This window comes from Xenopus tropicalis, chromosome 4, assembly GCF_000004195.4.
Source record: "Xenopus tropicalis strain Nigerian chromosome 4, UCB_Xtro_10.0, whole genome shotgun sequence".
Lineage (NCBI taxonomy): Eukaryota > Metazoa > Chordata > Amphibia > Anura > Pipidae > Xenopus > Xenopus tropicalis.
In genome coordinates, this window is record NC_030680.2 from 119,666,580 (window position 1) to 119,687,214 (window position 20,635).

At 39.8% G+C, this 20,635-nt stretch overlaps 1 protein-coding gene across 1 annotated transcript; it reads left to right on the top strand.

The window, feature by feature from the left end:
* The first annotated feature begins 276 nt into the window (after positions 1 to 276).
* pdc (phosducin) lies at positions 277 to 17,899 on the top strand. Its single transcript, XM_002933770.5, has 4 exons — positions 277 to 422; positions 13,622 to 13,703; positions 15,001 to 15,161; positions 17,052 to 17,899. The coding sequence occupies exons 2-4, from the start codon at positions 13,637 to 13,639 to the stop codon at positions 17,571 to 17,573; spliced, it is 750 nt and encodes a 249-aa protein (XP_002933816.2). The 5' UTR covers positions 277 to 422; positions 13,622 to 13,636; the 3' UTR covers positions 17,574 to 17,899.
* Positions 17,900 to 20,635: the final 2,736 nt, after the last annotated feature.

Consider the following 20,635-nt stretch of genomic DNA (forward strand, 5'->3'; position numbering starts at 1 on the left):
ATGGTTGAGGATCCACGATTTAGACTAATGACAAATTGGAATGGGTTAGCAAGTCATTGTGTAAGATGGTACGAATACAGTTTTAGAGTAGTATTGGTTCATGTATATAATATCACAAGTTTCCATGTTTCTTTTCATCCATTCCAATAAATATTTCTATTCATCCACCTCTCTCATAGGCAGATATTTGCTCTTACTTGATTGGTTAAAACTAATGCACTACATTTTTAAGTCCCTTATACTAATCCTATTATGTAGAGTGAGCTATTTCTGCAAGTGTCATCATTATCCAGGAGGCTAAACCTCTTTCCCAATCTGTTGCCCTGCCCTGAGAGCGCAGTGGTGAGGCGACTAATCCCGCTCCGTTCCACACTCTCAAGGACACTGTTACTGTTCCAAACTGAAGCCAACCATCAGGAGAGGTAAAGATCTTTATTAAGGGACAATGTTGTATTTATCAGTAAAATACAGAAATCAATATAATTGCAGCTAATTTGGCGAGATCAGTTGCACTTCCATTGTACATTTTATTTGGCCTTGCAGTGCTCTCATCCCAACCCCCTTTTTGTGTATAGACATTTTCTAAAATGCTATCATTTGGCAACTTTTCAGCAGTTTTAATACTGATACTTCTATTATTTGGGGATATATGTCAGCATGTTTTTTTTTTTTAAATAATTATAGAATATAATTAGATGTCAGGAAAATGTCCTCCATTGTTTCAATGATCATATCTGAGTAGAGAAAGAAGCAAACAAATGTTATAGTGTTATTATGCAATAATGCCAATTTTATTTACCAAATGACACAGTTTATAGGTACATGATATGCAGCTGTGTTGTTATGGTCAAGTTATTAGAAGCAGTTATTTCAGACATATTTATATGTTATTTTAGCTTTCCTGTTGTGTTTTAGGAAATGGCTGCTGCTGTGAGTTTTTAGCCTTTATGTAATACATAGAATTGTTAGAATTTGGGTTTTCATAAATGATGGTTATATATGATTTACCTAAACCACAAGTTGATTTTGGAAGGCAAAAGTCCCTGTAACCTGTCCAAAGGACCAGTTGGTTTTCCATTTGGGATATCTTTTTTAAGAATTTGAGGACTAAAATGAATTTGAATTTATAACAAACACACATATGTGATTGAACTGTGTAACTCTAAGGGGCTGATTTACTAATCCACGAATCCGAATGGGAAATAATCGGATTGAAAACGAACATTTTGCGACTTTTTCATATTTTTTGTGATTTTTTCGTCGCCCTCGCAACTTTTTCGTGAATTGACGCGACTTTTTCGTAGCCATTACGGCTACGAAAAAGTCGCGACGGCAACTAAAAAAACGCAAAATACCGATCATTATGAAAAAAACGCATTCGGCTGCTTTCGATCCGTTTGTGGATTAGTAAATCGGCCCCTAACTGTTTTTATTCTGCATAGCAAAACAAATGTATTATGGGATAAAATCCTCATTTTCAGTCCAATAACTAAAGAAAAAAAGTTGCCTCTAAGTGTGGCTAAATATTTAACTGTTTGTTTAGGAGTTTAGGAATTAGGCTTTTTTTTTTTTTATTGTAAAAGGCTTGCACACTGGACTATAATAAAAACCTTTATTCCATATCAAACATTAAAACCACCTGATGCATTTCATCCACAAGGGACATATCATAGCCTGTCATTACGTCCCTTGTGAACAAAACGCATTAGGTGGTTTCAATGGGCCCGATTCACTAAAGTCCGAAATAAGGAGTGCTATTTATAGCATGCGTTAAAAATCTTATCACTTCTTATTTTTCCCTCGATTCACTAAAAGGACACTTGTCATAATTAAGAAGCGATGTTCTTGGCGTTATTTATCTTGCGACAACATATTTTCAAGCAATATATTACGCAGAGCACAACATATTATGCAGCACGTTGCTTGAAAATATGTCGTCGCAAGATAAATAACGCCAAGAACATCGCTTCTTAATTATGACAAGTGTCCTTTTAGTGAATCGAGGGAAAAATAAGAAGTGATAAGATTTTTAACGCATGCTATAAATAGCACTCCTTATTTCGGACTTTAGTGAATCGGGCCCAATGTTTTGATTTGGAATAAAGGTTTTTAATCATCGTCCGGTGTGCAAGCCTATTATGGTGGTGAAAGTGGTGACCTGTTTAGGGCATTGGCACCCAGACCACTACAAGGATCGGGTGAGTTACTGCCTGTGTTAAACTGCTTGCTGCAGTGTGCTCCTTCGTTGGCATGGGACTCGGGGCTAATTGCACTCAGGTCACAAAGTATACGGGGTGAGCTCTGCTTGAAACTATTAATCATTAACTTGCATTCCTTCTCCAAATGCTGGTCCTGGGGTATAAACACCCGGGTTACTAGCCATCTGCAGTAAGTTTGCAACAACTCAAGCTGATATTTATAGCCTACATGCCTAAAAAGGCTTTGTACCAAATGCACTGAATGGTGTATAACCTGAAAGACTGTAAGCTCTGTGGTGCAGGGACCTCATCCCAACTGTGTATTAAAAAAATACCTAAGCACTTAAGCATAGATTTATCTCTTTTTACTGTATTACTTATATTAAATACACTGCTGTTTGTGTCTATGCCTTGTAAAGCAAAGAGTAAAATTGTGGTGCTATATAAATAAATACAGGTATGGGATCCCTTATCCGGAAACCCGTTATCCAGAAAGCTCCGAATTATGGAATGCCCGTCTCCCATAGACTCCATTTTAATCAAATAATTCAGAATTTTAAAACTGATTTCCCTTTTCTCTGTAGTAATAAAACAGTATCTTGTAATTGATCCCAACTAAGATACAAATAATCCTTATTGGATGCAAAACAATCCTGTTGGATTTAATTGCAGTTTTATTGATTCTTTGGTAGACTTAAGGTATGGAGATCCAAATTACGGAAAGACCCCTTATCCGGAATACCCTTGGTCCCGAGCATTCTGGATAACGGGTCCTATACCTGTACATACATACATAACCAAGGATAAAGCCACTCTTCCCGTCCTGTGGGCTGTTAAATTGGTCTGAAACATTAGAAGTAATCAAGTATCACAGTCAAGGGTCTGCATATTTTGCTAATGGCACTTGCAGTCCGATGCCCCTGATCCATTCTATTTCAGCTATAAATGTTCAGAGGAAGCTGAATGGAATTTCTATCCTGGCATGCAATGATCTCTGTTCTGTAGCATTTCCGTTGCATTAGTAATAATGTGAGAGTCTTAATAATCTGATTTCCTTTATAGGCTAATCTTCATTATCTATATTAGTCAGACAGTGAGGTGATTAATGGAGTCAGAGTTACAAGTGAGACGAGGGATGAAGCTTCCGCCCTATGGTGCCTCAGTTTGTCTTAGAAATCCACTTGCTTTACAGATGCTCTTGCTATTAATGTACATCTATCAGAAGTCAATATGAAAATTTAGAAACACATTGTTTCTAGAATGACTTTCACACTATTCTAGAAACTGGTGAATTTGAGGTGCAAACTAGGCCAAGTCACTTCATTTTCTTCTATTCTAAGCAGGAGGGTGAGATAATAAGCTCTATGGGTCAGGGGATCAAAGTTCCAGGGTGCATTTGTCCTGTACTTCCCATGTAAGAAATCCATTCAGTTGGCTGAACTCTAAGAACAAAAAAAAATAAGGCCTGCAGTCTATAAATGCCAGTACACAACGTAAAGGAGAGGGAAAGGTGCAGTCGTTGGGGGGTTCCAAATATTAGCCCCCCCTGGTGATTGTAATCACTTACATGATACCCCTGGAACGCTGCTCCTGTTAGCAGAGAAATGCACCAGGGTAACTGAGAGAGAGTGATCCTTTTCCTTTTTCTTTCTTTGCGCCACTTAAAATAACTGGGTGGTGTCTAAAATTTTGCACTTCCACCCCAGTGACATAATTTCAAGCAACTTATATAAATATACATCAGATGAAAAATATGCAACCTTTTCATAATATTTAATGTAATAATATGGTTTTGAACAGTTTCCTAAGCCTGGCCCCCTGTTCTCCTGCTGATCTGGATGACTTTACTGGTTACTTTGAGAGTAACAGTAATAAAAGTCGACTGTACTCCGCCTGCCTTCAGCCTGCATCCCCCGAATCCCACAATTCCTTGCACAAGTGATGTCAGTAAGGAATGATACATCCCAGTGCAATGCATTGTGGGATATGTAGTTCCTGCATGCTGTCTGAAAGCTGTGGAGAAGTTATTACAATTTGTAACATCTGTGTTTTAGTCCCTCCTCCCCTGCCACCATTTCAAATGTTGCAGAAAAAGAGCAACTGTTTTGCAGCTGGATTTCAGCATATAGAAAAATGGTATTTATTCATACTTTTTGAAGTAACAGATTACAGTGATAGGTATATTAGGGGTTTCTGTGTTGTGTGGGGCTCTTCAAAGGAGAAGGAAAGGCGTTCCTACAGGTACCCCGGGCTGGTGCTGTTCTCTCCCAACAGGGGCACCAGCCCGGGGTACAAGGTAAGCGATTAAAGTTACTTGGGGGTGCCTAACATTTTGGCACCCCCAAGTGACTTTGCCTTTCCTTGTTCTTTAACAAATTTTGGTTTGGAAACCGGAGTTCCCCTTTAAGGAACATGGTAATAATCAATGTGGTTACAAAAAAACTTTATATTCATATTCCACCAATATGATTTAAATGTTGTAGGTGTTGTAGTTTAAAGCAAATCCCTGTTATTTGCAGAAATAAGGATGAGCAATAATGATAAGTAGGCGAGAAGCGATAACTTCCATCAGAAATTGGTAAATATTATATGAGGATTCAATTAATCTAATGTGAGAATTTACAAGACAGCTGCATAGTAAATGTTAGATGGATGCAATGGCAAGAGGATGGTGAACACAGTCTGTGGCCATAAAATACTATCTTCCATAGTATGTTAGTCATTTACTAAAAAAAACTGAACTGAAAAAGCACCAACAAAAAAAGTCACAGAAAAACACAAAAACTGCAACTTTTTCACTGCACAAAACCCAGCGTCAAAAAAGCCAGAAAGATCTTTCGATTGTAAAAGGGACACCTGCTGATTTCTACATGAGTTTTAGCTGGTGTATATTTGCACTGGGAATTGTCACATAGTAACAAAAAAACCTGAACCGAAGAAATCAAGCATTAGTAAATGCCCCCGCTAGTTTGCCCAGTAGCAGTAACCTATAGCAACCTATAAGATGTTTGCTTTTAAACAGGTGACCAGTAAATTCTACCTGCTGATTGGTTGTTATGGGTTACTTAGTGCCTTTTATTTCATAAGCTCACATGTATCTTATTCTACTGGCATTCAACAGTAACCTGTATATAGTCCACGTGTGCCCTACTTTCTCCCCTTCTCCCTTTCTCGTCAGTGGGTGCAGTGCAAGGTTGAAGGGGTATATGCCTAGACATGGGGGTAAGGTGTATATGGACCATTGCATGAAGCAGCTGAAAAACTGAAATACCGCAATATTATGACACTGTTGGAATGTGAAACTCATGATGAAAGGTATAAATCACAGGCTAAGTGGGTCAGACTAGAACAGTCTAGGCAGCCGGCGCAGCCAGAATCAAACTTGGCAGGGTACGACTACTAAATAAACAGCCAGATATTAAGAAATACTCATTCAATTCTTCTTAAAAGCCATAGAAAATAAACTATAGAAAAATTGAAATGTAAATTGTTAGTGGTGATATTTATACAAGGATAATACAGGTGACTGCATAGTTGGATATTACCCCTCCCCCCATGGGGTGCTGGGCAGGCAGGGGGCACATCTGCTGGTGAAAATTATGCCATATACTTTTTACACTAACATTTACATTAGATATAAAAAAAACAAGATTGATAGAGGGTGAGGGTGAAATAGAGGATAACTTAGCTTTTCAGAGAACATTATTTCACATAATATAAAGCTACTAGCTTTGGCTAATTGCTAAATGAGGAAAATTGGTCTTTGGTTTCACTTTTCTATTAAGCCATATAGGCCTTTTAGCTTTAGATGTCTTTACTGCACCTCTACTAGAAATACCTGTTTTAGCGGATCCATCATTTGAATTTGCTCCCCTTGAGCCTAATGAACCTTTTCCACTTCTGGTTTTCTGCGTCCCCTATATACTATCCTTAGTATTCCTGCTGGCTGGCAGTAATTTGGTTGTATTCGATTCTTTCTGCATCATCTACTACTACAAAAAATTGCAAAATGGAAAAAGGTAGCAAAATGCATTGAAATCAATGGACAGCCCTGTACTGCTGTCAGTTCATGCATCTCCTTCGTGAGCCACATTTTACCAGTCACTACACTCAGCTCAGTTTGCAATAAGACTTTGGTTCTTCCTTGAGCCTGTATACCACTGCAGTATGTGCTAGGTTAGGCCATGATAGATTCAAAATGATGGGGGGCAGGGGGAGGAACATAGGCAGCAGGGGGCACAGGCCACATCAGGGCCCTACTCTAAGGCAGACGGTAAGGACAGGGCTGGAGTGCGCCTACTAACATTGCTCTGTGCATGGCGTGCTGGATTTTTGATCTGGGCGCTTCTTGCAAAGAGCGGCACACCCTTTGGTGTAAGTGCTTTTGCACATGCGCCTAGGAGCTTATTTTCTTCACAAATGACTCCTCTAAGCATAAAACAGGTCTGTTCACTGCTGCTCCCCACCTTACACCTTTCTCTTTTGCTGCTCCTTATACCTGGAATTCTATTCCTGAAATCCTCCATTCAGACCCTTCAGTTTCTTGCAGATTAAAGACACTTTAGCACAACATCTGACTCAGTCTTGGTACTTTTAAGGCAATAACTTAACCCCTGTACATTGCAGTGCTCCTTACCCTCTTATTTATCTTTGCAAATGACCCACCCATTTAGATTGCAAGCTTTATGGGGAAGATATTTTTGCATGAATGTACATTGTTTTGTTTCCTGTCTGTTCTGTTAATGCATTATTTTAATGTACCACACTATATACATGAAGCATTTTATACAGATATACCTGTGTATATATATGCATGGGACCTGGAGTTTTCTGGATAAGGGATCTTTCCATAATTCAGATCTCCATACCTTTAGTCTAATAAAAAATCATTTAAAAATTAAATTAACCCAATAAGGATTAATTATATAAGTATATAAGTACAAGCTACTGTTTCATCCCATAATTATGAACTTCCTGGATAACAGTTTTCTGGATAACAGATCTCATACCTGTACATCTAAAAAAAGATTTTATTGTTCTGAAACTTTATTCCATGTCAAATAATAATATACGTTTTGGTTGCCCATTGTGGGTGCATATTAAACCATATTCAGGCACTTGGAGGAGCAACTGGGTAAAGAGATGGAGGCCAATACAAGGCCAATCCAAAGATATAAAATACATTTTGTAGCACAACATGAACAAATTTGATACATGTGTGATTCTGGCATCTGGTTTGGAAGATATTTCATTTTATTGTCTAGACTTTGATTAAGATTCATATTATCGACAGCTTGGTGGGTGGGAACACTTGAACATCTGCCACGACATCTTTAGCTTCTTATCCTGTAAACATTTGTGTCTGAGTGTCAACAAGTTGAGCATCAGTTATATAGCAGCACAATCCAAAAAAGCTATCTTTCTTTTAGAATACTGCAGAATACTGAGAATACTGGTAAGAATTTCTGAAGAGTTCAGATGCTACATGTCTGTCTTTATTAATGAGATCAGATTTCCCACATTTAATTCTTCTATTAACCTTTTTGCTATACATGTCAACACAGACCCCTTAAGGAGCAACAACTCCTGTAATTTGCTGAGCATGAGCCTTGGCCAAGCATGCTTCCATGAGTGGGGCCACAATCCAGTCAGTTGTGGCTATGGATATTAGTAATCTTAGTCCATGTAGAAATGTACAAACCACACATTACCTGCTGTACGCCATAAACAATAACAGAAGTTGCCAACCTGGATGTTCCATATGAGGATTCCAGTGTGCTACTCCCAGTGATTGTCACTGAATGGAAAGGGAAGTAAATATTATCTGAAAGTGACTTTCCTGGAGATCAAAATTCCCTGTGTTAAACCAGCCTTCTACTAGTAATGGGACCTTAAAAATCCAAGCAATGGCAATAATTCCTTTGTGATTACCAAAATTAGAATAGTGGAGAAGGTACAGTAATATGGTACTTGTAAATAATCATCAGTATTGCCATAACTGATAAACTGATGGACTCGCCATCAAGAATACGTTTTTGTGGAAATGTGAGAAAGCGCAGCCTGGGTATTGTTGGATAATCTAATAATTGTTACTTGCAGGAAGTGTTTGATATATTGCATCTCAACAGAAGGTATGCCCATCCAGTCCCTTTCATAGGACACTTACCAAGTTGCCCCATTAATTGCTGTTGGTTTTGTGGCCACAGCTCCACATTGTAGCATAGTTATCAAGACATTTCATACAGACACTATGAAACAAGCAGAGGCATCACAATTACATTCAGCACCAGAGATATAGGCAGGACCACATTGGGGCAATCTGAATGACTAAAGGGAGCATGAAATGTACTTGATTTCAGTCTTGTTTATGCGTTGCCATGAGCAGTAGGTATGGCACCCCATGAAACAGTAGTGGCTTACTTTCAGAGGAATACTGGGTTATTGGCCTAACAGTAATTCCTTAATAACACTATATTGTGTTTCAGCAATAATCACCTCTTAAACTAAGCATTGCCATCATTTAATAAAATCATAATAGATCCACAATGCAGTAATTTGATTAAATCAGACGGAATTAGGAATCTAATAACCCTCTTATAAAACACAATGTAGCAAACATGACAGCACTGTTTATCACGACAGCTTGACTTGTTTATCTGTATCCAATCACATTAACTTCTTACCTCTGCAAGCCACACATAAGTCATTCCTGCTTACCGCCCAAACCTTCGAGGACTTATATCTAATTAGTTCAATGACTAAGTGACCTACATGTATTTTTACTTGGAGCTGGAATTGTACCAACATCAACCAGCACTAAGTGAAAGCTCTACGAAGTCATGATCTATCAGCGCAAGGATTGTTGGGCAGAAGAACACTCCTGTCCCTTCTTAATTCTCACATATAATGTAATCTTTTTATTTTATGTGGTTACCTATTTATCTTCTGATTTAATAGGAAGGTTAGAATAACACAGTCACAAAGGTGGGGGATGTAACCCAAAAAAGTTTGAAAGTCCATGTCTTAAACGATTAAGTTTGCCACACAATACATGGCTAAGTTTTAATTAATTTAGATAAAAACAAAATTGCTGTATAGGAAACAGTCAACTAGAACCTTAACACACCAATCACAATAATTGGTTATTTATTTTTACAGCTGCGTCATGCCTAAACCTTCCAATAGGTTTTCATAAAAAGGAAAAGGACATAATCTTGAGGGCAGGAAGTTGTCTTTGCCAACAGAGCTAACAAATACTCTAAGGCGACAATGTGCTTTACTTTCATTTTGACCGCCATTATATAATTACTAAAAGGTTACATAGTTAATGTGGGTTAAAAATAGACAAAAGTCCATCAAGTTCAGCCCCTCCAAATAAACTCTAGTGCATATGACAGTGTCTAATTAGGCGTATATGTAATGTACTAAGTATATCTAATTAAATGTATCAAAAGGAAAAAGATTTTTTCAGTTTAACATTTATTTAATGGTTAATTCATATGGGTGCCTCCATGACAAGTATTTGACAATATTAGCTTTTCGGGGCCATAGGAGAATCTGCCCTGTGAGCTCGGCATTAAAAGCAAACTGAACAGTTATGTTCCTTGTGGCCCCTCCTCAAGTTGCTGACTGGAAGTCTCCACACTCCAGCCGTCATGGATGACATTGTTGCCTAACTAACTATATTAGAAACATTTTATATTTATTTATTATATTTTGCAGTTTTATTTTTACGCTGAACTGTTCCAAAAGAAACTAACTCCATATTGTAATCAAGCACAGGGACCCTCCCTAATTAGAAAATGGCTCTGCTCCCCTGTACCTGACCAGAAATGCAAAGCTGGGCATCAGGGTTGGTGGCTGCCATGTCTGGCTAGGGACAGGAAGCAATCAGTGCTAGGGACAGGAAACAATCAGTGCTAGGGACAGGAAACAATCAGTGCTAGGGACAGGAAACAATCAGTGCTAGGGACAGGAAACAGTCAGTGCTAGGGACAGAAAACCGTCAGTGCTAGGGACAGGAAACAGTCAGTGCTAGGGACAGGAAACAGTCAGTGCTAGGGACAGGAAACAGTCAGTGCTAGGGACAGGAAGCAATCAGTGCTAGGTACAGGAAGCAATCAGTGCTAGGGACAGGAATCAATCAGTGCTAGGGACAGGAAACAATCAGTGCTAGGGACAGGAAACAGTCAGTGCTAGGGACAGAAAACAGTCAGTGCTAGGGACAGGAAACAGTCAGTGCTAGGGACAGGAAACAGTCAGTGCTAGGGACAGGAAGCAATCAGTGCTAGGGACAGGAAACAATCAGTGCTAGGGACAGGAAACAATCAGTGCTAGGGACAGGAAGCAATCAGTGCTAGTGACAGGAAACAGTCAGTGCTAGGGACAGGAAACAGTCAGTGCTAGGGACAGGAAACAGTCAGTGCTAGGGACAGGAAACAATCAGTGCTAGGGACAGGAAACAATCAGTGCTAGGGACAGGAAGCAATCAGTGCTAGTGACAGGAAACAGTCAGTGCTAGGGACAGGAAACAGTCAGTGCTAGGGAAAGGAAACAGTCAGTGCTAGGGACAGGAAACAATCAGTGCTAGGGACAGGAAGCAATCAGTGCTAGGGCAGGAAACAATCAGTGCTAGGGACGGGAAACAATCAGTGCTAGGGACGGGAAACAATCAGTGCTAGGGACAGGAAACAATCAGTGCTAGGGACAGGAAACAGTCAGTGCTAGGGACAGGAAACAGTCAGTGCTAGGGACAGGAAACAATCAGTGCTAGGGACAGGAAGCAATCAGTGCTAGTGACAGGAAACAGTCAGTGCTAGGGACAGGAAACAGTCAGTGCTAGGGACAGGAAACAGTCAGTGCTAGGGACAGGAAACAATCAGTGCTAGGGACAGGAAGCAATCAGTGCTAGGGCAGGAAACAATCAGTGCTAGGGACGGGAAACAATCAGTGCTAGGGACGGGAAACAATCAGTGCTAGGGACAGGAAACAATCAGTGCTAGGGACAGGAAACAGTCAGTGCTAGGGACAGGAAACAGTCAGTGCTAGGGACAGGAAACAATCAGTGCTAGGGACAGGAAACAATCAGTGCTAGGGACAGGAAACAATCAGTGCTAGGGACAGGAAGCAATCAGTGCTAGTGACAGGAAACACTCAGTGCTAGGGACAGGAAACAATCAGTGCTAGGGACAGGAAACAATCAGTGCTAGGGACAGGAAACAATCAGTGCTAGGGACAGGAAACAATCAGTGCTAGGGACAGGAAGCAATCAGTGCTAATGACAGGAAACACTCAGTGCTAGGGACAGGAAACAATCAGTGCTAGGGACAGGAAACAATCAGTGCTAGGGAAAGGAAACAATCAGTGCTAGGGACAGGAAGCAATCAGTGCTAGTGACAGGAAACAGTCAGTGCTAGGGACAGGAAACAGTCAGTGCTAGGGACAGGAAACAGTCAGTGCTAGGGACAGGAAACAGTCAGTGCTAGGGACAGGAAACAATCAGTGCTAGGGACAGGAAACAATCAGTGCTAGGGACAGGAAGCAATCAGTGCTAATGACAGGAAACACTCAGTGCTAGGGACAGGAAACAATCAGTGCTAGGGACAGGAAACAATCAGTGCTAGGGACAGGAAACAATCAGTGCTAGGGACAGGAAACAATCAGTGCTAGGGACAGGAAACAGTCAGTGCTAGGGACAGGAAACAGTCAGTGCTAGGGACAGGAAACAGTCAGTGCTAGGGACAGGAAACAGTCAGTGCTAGGGACAGGAAACAATCAGTGCTAGGGACAGGAAACAATCAGTGCTAGGGACAGGAAACAATCAGTGCTAGGGACAGGAAACAGTCAGTGCTAGGGACAGGAAACAGTCAGTGCTAGGGACAGGAAACAATCAGTGCTAGGGACAGGAAGCAATCAGTGCTAGGGACAGGAAACACTCAGTGCTAGGGACAGGAAACAATCAGTGCTAGGGACAGGAAGCAATCAGTGCTAGTGACAGGAAACACTCAGTGCTAGGGACAGGAAGCAATCAGTGCTAGGGACAGGAAACAATCAGTGCTAGGGACAGGAAACAATCAGTGCTAGGGACAGGAAACAGTCAGTGCTAGGGACAGGAAACAATCAGTGCTAGGGACAGGAAACAATCAGTGCTAGGGACAGGAAACAGTCAGTGCTAGGGACAGGAAACAGTCAGTGCTAGGGACAGGAAACAATCAGTGCTAGGGACAGGAAGCAATCAGTGCTAGGGACAGGAAACACTCAGTGCTAGGGACAGGAAACAATCAGTGCTAGGGACAGGAAGCAATCAGTGCTAGTGACAGGAAACACTCAGTGCTAGGGACAGGAAGCAATCAGTGCTAGGGACAGGAAACAATCAGTGCTAGGGACAGGAAACAATCAGTGCTAGGGACAGGAAACAATCAGTGCTAGGGACAGGAAACAATCAGTGCTAGGGACAGGAAACAGTCAGTGCTAGGGACAGGAAACAGTCAGTGCTAGGGACAGGAAACAATCAGTGCTAGGGACAGGAAGCAATCAGTGCTAGTGACAGGAAACACTCAGTGCTAGGGACAGGAAACAATCAGTGCTAGGGACAGGAAGCAATCAGTGCTAGTGACAGGAAACACTCAGTGCTAGGGACAGGAAGCAATCAGTGCTAGTGACAGGAAACACTCAGTGCTAGGGACAGGAAACAATCAGTGCTAGGGACAGGAAACAATCAGTGCTAGGGACAGGAAACAATCAGTGCTAGGGACAGGAAACAATCAGTGCTAGGGACAGGAAACAATCAGTGCTAGGGACAGGAAACAATCAGTGCTAGGGTCAGGAAACAATCAGTGCTAGGGACAGGAAACAATCAGTGCTAGGGACAGGAAACAATCAGTGCTAGTGACAGGAAACAATCAGTGCTAGGGTCAGGAAACAATCAGTGCTAGGGACAGGAAACAATCAGTGCTAGGGACAGGAAGCAATCAGTGCTAGGGACAGGAAGCAATCAGTGCTAGTGACAGGAAACACTCAGTGCTAGGGACAGGAAACACTCAGTGCTAGGGACAGGAAACAATCAGTGCTAGGGACAGGAAACACTCAGTGCTAGGGACAGGAAGCAATCAGTGCTAGGGACAGGAAGCAATCAGTGCTAGTGACAGGAAACACTCAGTGCTAGGGACAGGAAACACTCAGTGCTAGGGACAGGAAACAATCAGTGCTAGGGACAGGAAACAGTCAGTGCTAGGCACAAAAAAAGCATATTCTAGTTATGGCAGACCTCATCCTTTATCCTTCTTCTTTTAGTAAAAACTACTCCATAACCTTTTTGGGGGAGCAATGTTGCATTCTAAAATATATGTTGTGTAATCATAAAATAACAAAGGGGAATGTTGACTAAAGGGTACATAACATTTATGTTGATGTTCTACACGCAGATTCCATTCGTAGCCATGGGGGATCTTGATCCACAAAATGTCGAAGAGGAAACTGATTTTGAAGGATCAGCCACAAACACAGGTAAATCCCCAGGAGCATAACTACAGAAGAAGCAGACCCTGCAGTCTCCTGGGGGGGGGGGGGGGGGGGCAGGAGTTTAGGGCAGTGGCACATGGGGAGATTAGTCAACTCCCTACAAATCTTCGTTCTCGCAGCAACTAATCTCCCTGCAATGCCAACCCACTGGCCAGAATGTAAATAGCCGGTGGGATGGCATATGTATTGCTGCAATGTCCTGAAGTTGCCCGAAGTTTCCTCTCAAGACAACTTCGGGTGACTTTGGGACATTGCAGCGACACGTATGCCATCCCACTGCAATTCACATTCTAGCCGGTGGGATGGCATTGCAGGAAGATTAGTCGCCCGTGACAGCGAAGATTTGTCACGGCCCAATTAATCTCCCCGTCTGTCACTGCCCTTAAAGGAAAAGGAAAGGCTAAGTCACTTGGGGTGCCAAAATGTTAGGCACGCCCAAGTGACTTTAATCGCTTACCTCGTACCCCGGGCTGGTGCCCCTGTTAGGAGATAACAGCACCAGTCCGGGGTACCTGCAACGCTTCCTCTTCCGTGTTCGTGCTTGCGCAGTAGAGTGAAAAGCCGAACTTTAACAAAAAAGTTGGCTTTTTACTCTAATGCGCATGTGCCGGCCCAGGGATTTTGCCAGCAGAAGAAACATGGAAGGAGGAAGCGCTACAGGTACCCTGGGCTGGTGCTGTTCTCTCCTAACAGGGGCACCAGCCCGGGGTAAAAGGTAGGCGATTAAAGTTACTTGGGGGTACCTAACATTTTGGCACCCTCAAGTGACTTAGCCTTTCCTTCTCATTTAAAGGGCCCGGTAAGGCCCTAAATAATAAGCAGTTTTAATATATCCTGGTAGAATAAGTCAGCTTACCAATGTTTTAGGCATAAATTAAATTTGCTGCGGGGCCCAGTAACATTTAGTTATGCCACTGGAAAATCCACATATTTGCCCAGAGGTCTGCAGGGTACAGATATAGGATACAGATTGCCAAGGACACATTTCCTTACACAGTCCATTACAACATCATTCTACAAGTAATATATGAGCATTTTTTCTGTTAAAAGCTCTTGTCACCAAGATACATGGTTTAACAAAATTGGCCAAGAGGTTATACAGAGAATAAATTAATTAATCAGCCCCTTCACATACTGTACGTTAGTCCATTGAGCCAAGGGAAATTAAAAATACATCAGTAGATATGTCCCCCACTGTACATTCCATACAGAATGCCACTGTTTCTAGTAGAAAGCATTTTAAAGAGATTCAGTAGATTGTTTTGCCTTTATTTACATACAGGTCCAAAAGGGGTTATCCATGACTGGAGAAAATTCAAATTAATAAGTGAAGACCAGGAATCAATCCCTCCAAATAAAAAAGAAATCCTACGGCAAATGTCGTCTCCATACAAACCTCCCATCAAAGATGAAAAAGACACAAAGGAAAAATTAAGTCGTAAGGTAAGGGGACATTTACTAACACTATTTTTCTTTCACATTTTTTGTTTTTTTGTGCCAAAATACAATTTTGTCATGGAAAAATTAATAAACACAATTTTTTTTATGATTTATTATGCAACAAAACTGCAACAATTCCAAAAGCTAAAATACGCCATCTGAAACCTGTCGAGATCATGTAGAAGTCAATGGCAGATGTCCTATTTACAACTGGATATTCTTTATTTTCTAGTAGTTTTAGAGGTTTTTCCTGTTTTTTTGATGCTGTCATTTGTGTTGCAGCATGAAATTGCCGTTTTTGTGACTTTCTTCATTTGTGCTTTTTTAATTGGGATCTTTTGATAAATGACTGACATTCATTAAAATGTTTAGTCCTGGTTTGAGAAACCTCTAAAACCATGAAAATCTGAATGTTGATAAATGGGAAGAAATGCTTTATAGTACTGATTACTTGTTTCTTTTTTGTTGATGCAGCAATAACAATTAGTAGGAGAGTGGCACATAGGGAAATTTTGGGCACTTTGGCATCCATGATTTTTAGATAACCAAAATTACCCCATGAGGTTCACATAGTAAGATGCAATGATACATTCTAAGGGTAATCTCATGGGTATTTTTAGGATTGTTGAGCCCCAAACAACCTTACAAACTCAGTACTACTAGGTGCCATTATCATGGAAAAGCTCATGCAAGCTCTTGTCATATGGAAACACAGATTACATAGTTACATAGGGTTGAAAAAAGACCAGAGTCCATCAAGTTCAACCCATCCAAGTAAACCCAGCACACACAACCCACACCTACCAATCTATACACTCACATACATAAACTATAAATACAACCACTAATACTAACTGTAGATATTAGTATCACAATAGCCTTGGATATTTTGATTGTTCAAGAACTCATCCAGGCCCCTCTTAAAGGCATTAACAGAATCTGCCATCACAACATCAGTAGGAAGGGCATTCCCCAACCTCACTGCCCTCACCGTGAAAAACCACCTACGCTGCTTCAAATGAAAGTTCCATTCCTCTAATCTAAAGGCGGGGCCTCTGGTGCGCTGATCCTTTTTATGGGAAAAAAGAACATCCCCCATCTGCCTATAATCCCCTCTAATGTACTTGTACAGAGTAATCATGTCCGCCTCTTTTCCAGAGAAAACAACCCCAACCCTGACAGTCTAACCTCATAGTTTAAATCTTCCATCCCCTTTACCAGTTTAGTTGCACGTCTCTGCACTCTCTCCAGCTCATTAATATCCCTCTTAAGGACTGGAGCCCAAAACTGCACTGCATACTCAAGGTGAGGCCTTACCAGGGACCTATAAAGGGGCAAAATTATGTTCTCATCCCTTGAGTCAATGCCCTTTTTTATACAAGACAGCACTTTATTTGCTTTAGTAGCCACAGAATGACACTGCCTGGAATTAGACAACTTGTTATCAACAAAAACCCCTAGATCCTTCTCCATTAAGGAAACCCCCAACACACTACCATTCAGTAGATACTGTAGTTCGCGTTTATATTATTTCTAATACTAACGCGATTGTCGTGTTTCCAAGAAGTAAATAGGGATGATTACAGGCAATCTGATGCTGAGGGTTTTGGCTGCTTAAAAATGCAGCATTCATAATGCCTAAATCTTCACTGCTGAAAGGCAGCACTGGACTCAAGTCTTACAAATGCTGTTGATGTTGCATTGGGGCAGAGTAATAAGCAGCCAGATGGATACTGCTTCCGCTAGCAATTACATTTACAAATAAATACCTTTAAAACCATTACAAATGTTTACTGAATGGACAGAAATCGTTCAAAAATGTGTTTTTTTGTGCAGTACCCCTTTAAAACAAACAAATAAACTCATGCAGCACCAATTTGTGTTCTTTTGCAGATGAGCATGCAAGAATATGAATTAATTAACGACAAGGAGGATGAACACTGCCTAAAAAAATACCGCAAGCAATGTATGCACGACATGCATCAGAGGTTGAGTTTTGGCCCCAAATATGGTTATTTGGTGGAGCTTAAGAGCGGGGATGAGTTTTTAGAGGCCATAGAGAAGGAGAGTAAGACTACTACAGTCATAGTTCACATTTTTGCTGATGACATTAAAGGCTGTGAGGCCCTTAACAATTGTTTAACATGTCTTGCTTTAGAGTACCCAACAGTCAAGTTCTGTAAAATCAAAGCTGCTGATACAGGGGCCGGAGAAAGGTTCTCCAGTGAGGTCCTGCCCACCTTGTTAGTTTACAAGGCAGGTGAACTCATAAGCAACTTCATCAGCGTCACAGAGAATTTAAATGATGAGTTTTTTGCAGTGGATGTAGAATCGTTTCTCAATGAGTACGGCCTTCTGCCTGAAAGAGATGCACAGGGCACAGTAGTTGATAACGGGGAAGGAGATATCGAATAGCTCAAACAGCGACCGCCGCTCAGGAACTTCAACTGTGTTAGACAGTCACTGAAAAGTTTCCAATCCAATTTTAAAGTTAAATGTTAAAACCATAGAGAAGATGTCTGAAGTGGCAGTTTAATGGTTATGTTAACCGAAGTCAACCTGTTTCCTGTTAGTAATAGATGGTCAGATAATGGTTTTCTAAGGGGCAGATCTATCAAAATTCGAATTTGAGTTTTTAACACAATTCAAACTGATTCTCCAAAACTTGAACAAATTCACCATCTAAAAGCTGGACAGTTCATGTAGAAGTCTGTACAGGTATGGGACCTGTTATCCAGAATGCTGGGGACCTTGGGTTTTCTGGATAAGTGATCTTTCTGTAATTTGGATTTCCATAACTTAAAGTCTGCTAAAAATCATTCAAATATTGAATGAACCCAATAGGAGTGTTCTGTCTCCAATAAGGATTAATTATAGATTAGTTGGGATCAAGTACAAGGTACTGTGTTATTATTACAGAGAAACAGGAAATCATTTTTAAAAATTAGATTATTTGCTTTTAATGGAGTCTATGGGAGATGGCCTTTCCGTAATTTGGAACTTTCTGGATAATGGGTTTCCGGATAAGGGATCCCATACCTGTATTTTCATATTTCAATCTGTTTTTTGAGTTTTCGACAATAAACCCAAATTTCTTCAGTTTTTTCCTGCTTTTCAGAGATCAAGTTTTCCTTTTTTTTAATACTTACACTTTTAATATAAAATCTTTTACAAATTTGAAATGTAATAAAAAAATTTTGTGCTAAGAAACATGAATTTGAATTAGGGCTTCCAAAACTCAAATGTTTGATTTCCATTAAGTGAAAAACTCATAAAAAATCAAATTTAATCTTAAAAAACGCAAATGAAAGTTCATGTAAAAGCCAATGGGTGTTGTCATCGGCAAAATTTAAGTGATTTTTTTTCAATTTGCGTTTTTAAGTTTTCAAATGACTACTCGTCATTAAAATTGACAAGCAGTATATGAATTTGATGCATTTGACTTTTTTAGATTCCAATATATAAATAAAAAAACATTTGAGTTTTGTCAAATTTAAATTTCAATCAAAGTGATATAAAAACTAAAATTCACAAATTCGATTTTGTTAAATAAGCCTCCTAGTGTAATAAGATTCTAGGAAACTAATTTATTAACTTCATATCAGCTGTCATATTTGTAATAATTAAACTTGAATATAAAGCTTTATATTACCATGTGCTTTTCTATATTACAAGAACCAGACACGACAGTTAGTGATGAGTGAATTTGTCCTGGCAAAAATTCTGCGAAACGCGTTTGCCGCACAATTTTTTTTTTTACTCAACCGCAGCCAATTTGATGTGATCACAACTTTTTTTTGACGCGCGGCAAATCTTTCCACAAAATTTGGGTGGAAAAATGCAGAAATTCGCTGCGAATTCATGCCTGCTGAAAAAATCCGCTCATCACTAATAACAATGTGATAGTATTCATATGGGTCAATAATAACTACTATATTTGATTATACTAAACTATATTTCAGATGTCTGTTAGAAGGACATCTTTCAGATCATATATATCAGGGATCCCCAACCTTTCTTACTAGTGAGCCAAAGTCAAATGTAAAAAGACTTGGAGAGGAACAAAAGCACCATGGAGGAGCCAAATAAGGGCTAAGATTGGCTATTAGGGGCCTCTATGCACACTATCAGCTTACAGGGGGCTTTATTTGGTAGTAAATCTTGTTTTTATCCAACCAAAACTTGCCCCCAAGTAGGAATTCAAAAATTAAAAACTACTTAGTTTGGGGGCACTGAGAGCAACATCCAAGGGGTTGGTGAGCAACATGTTGCCCCCGAGCCACTGGTTGGGGATCACTGATATATATATACTGTATCTGAACATAGTTGGTCTTTGCAATTTCATGTAGCTTCAGTATGAATGTAGAATGCAGGGGTATAAACTGGACAAACAGTGCCTACTGAAAGTCTACACCACCTAGTACTTTCACTCATTTTCTTGCATTTTCGTGCCACACACTCACATATTTGAGGATCATTTTTTTCCATCCCACTAAATTACCATAAATACTTTCTAAACGTTTGGTTTTATCATTCTCTATATTGTCTGCAGGATTAAGTTTGTGGTACGGATGCACCAAACACAGGATTTGGCCAAATTATTCAGCTTCGTTTTTTGTATTTATATCCATGATTATTCTTATTCTCTATTGATACCATGCCAATATATTTAGCAGTGATTCACAGAGATTATATGTCATTCACACTTTTTTTCTTTCAAAAAAAGAAAAGAAAAAAACATTTATTATTTGGTCAAAGTAAAAAAAAATTCAGTTAACCTCTAACCCAAATTCTCTATGGTAAGGAAAACAAATAGAAAACCTAAGAAGGTGATTGGAACAAATCTGAATTCATTTTTAGTCTCCTCTTGATCTGTAAAAGAATGCAAATAAATGTTGTTTTTGTTGAAGAACATTCTTGATTCTTTTCTATGTATACAACTTCTCAGTAAAGAACTTCACTTATTTATACTCAAGTCTTTCTTCCCAACTTTATACTGACTTACCTTTTAGTAAATTGTGCTCATCGCTTATAAATATGTTTGTTTTAAAAAGAACGCTCTTTTGTAGTGATGAGCGAATCTGTCCCATCTCACCGGAAAATGCAAAATATTCTCGAAATTGCAAAATTGCTAGCGTCAAAAAAATAGTAAGAAATCCAAGTCCAGCTTGGGACCCCTCCAGTTACATGGGAGTAGGAGAAACAATAGGTTACCTGAAAGCAGTTCTAATGTGTAGCGCTGGCTCCTTCTGAAAGCTCAGACTCAGGCACAATGCACTGAATATCACTTGAAATGATAGAGTGAATTATTTGCTATGTAAACAGTGTAATTTACAAATAAAAAGTATACCATAAAAAAAAAAGACTTATTTTGGATTGGGACTTATCTCCAGTTAAAGGAAACATATTGGATCAATGAAAAACTTCTAATCTTGTAGGAAATTACGAATAATATATGGTGCTGGTTTTATTTTGCT

Excerpts from the sequence above, each read along its gene's own strand:
- pdc (XM_002933770.5), top strand. The coding sequence starts at position 13,637 with ATGGGGGATCTTGATCCACAAAATGTCGAAGAGGAAACTGATTTTGAA. Across the intron at positions 13,704-15,000 it reads AGGATCAGCCACAAACACAG|GTCCAAAAGGGGTTATCCAT; the intron begins GTAAATCCCCAG and ends ATTTACATACAG. Across the intron at positions 15,162-17,051 it reads AGGAAAAATTAAGTCGTAAG|ATGAGCATGCAAGAATATGA; the intron begins GTAAGGGGACAT and ends GTTCTTTTGCAG.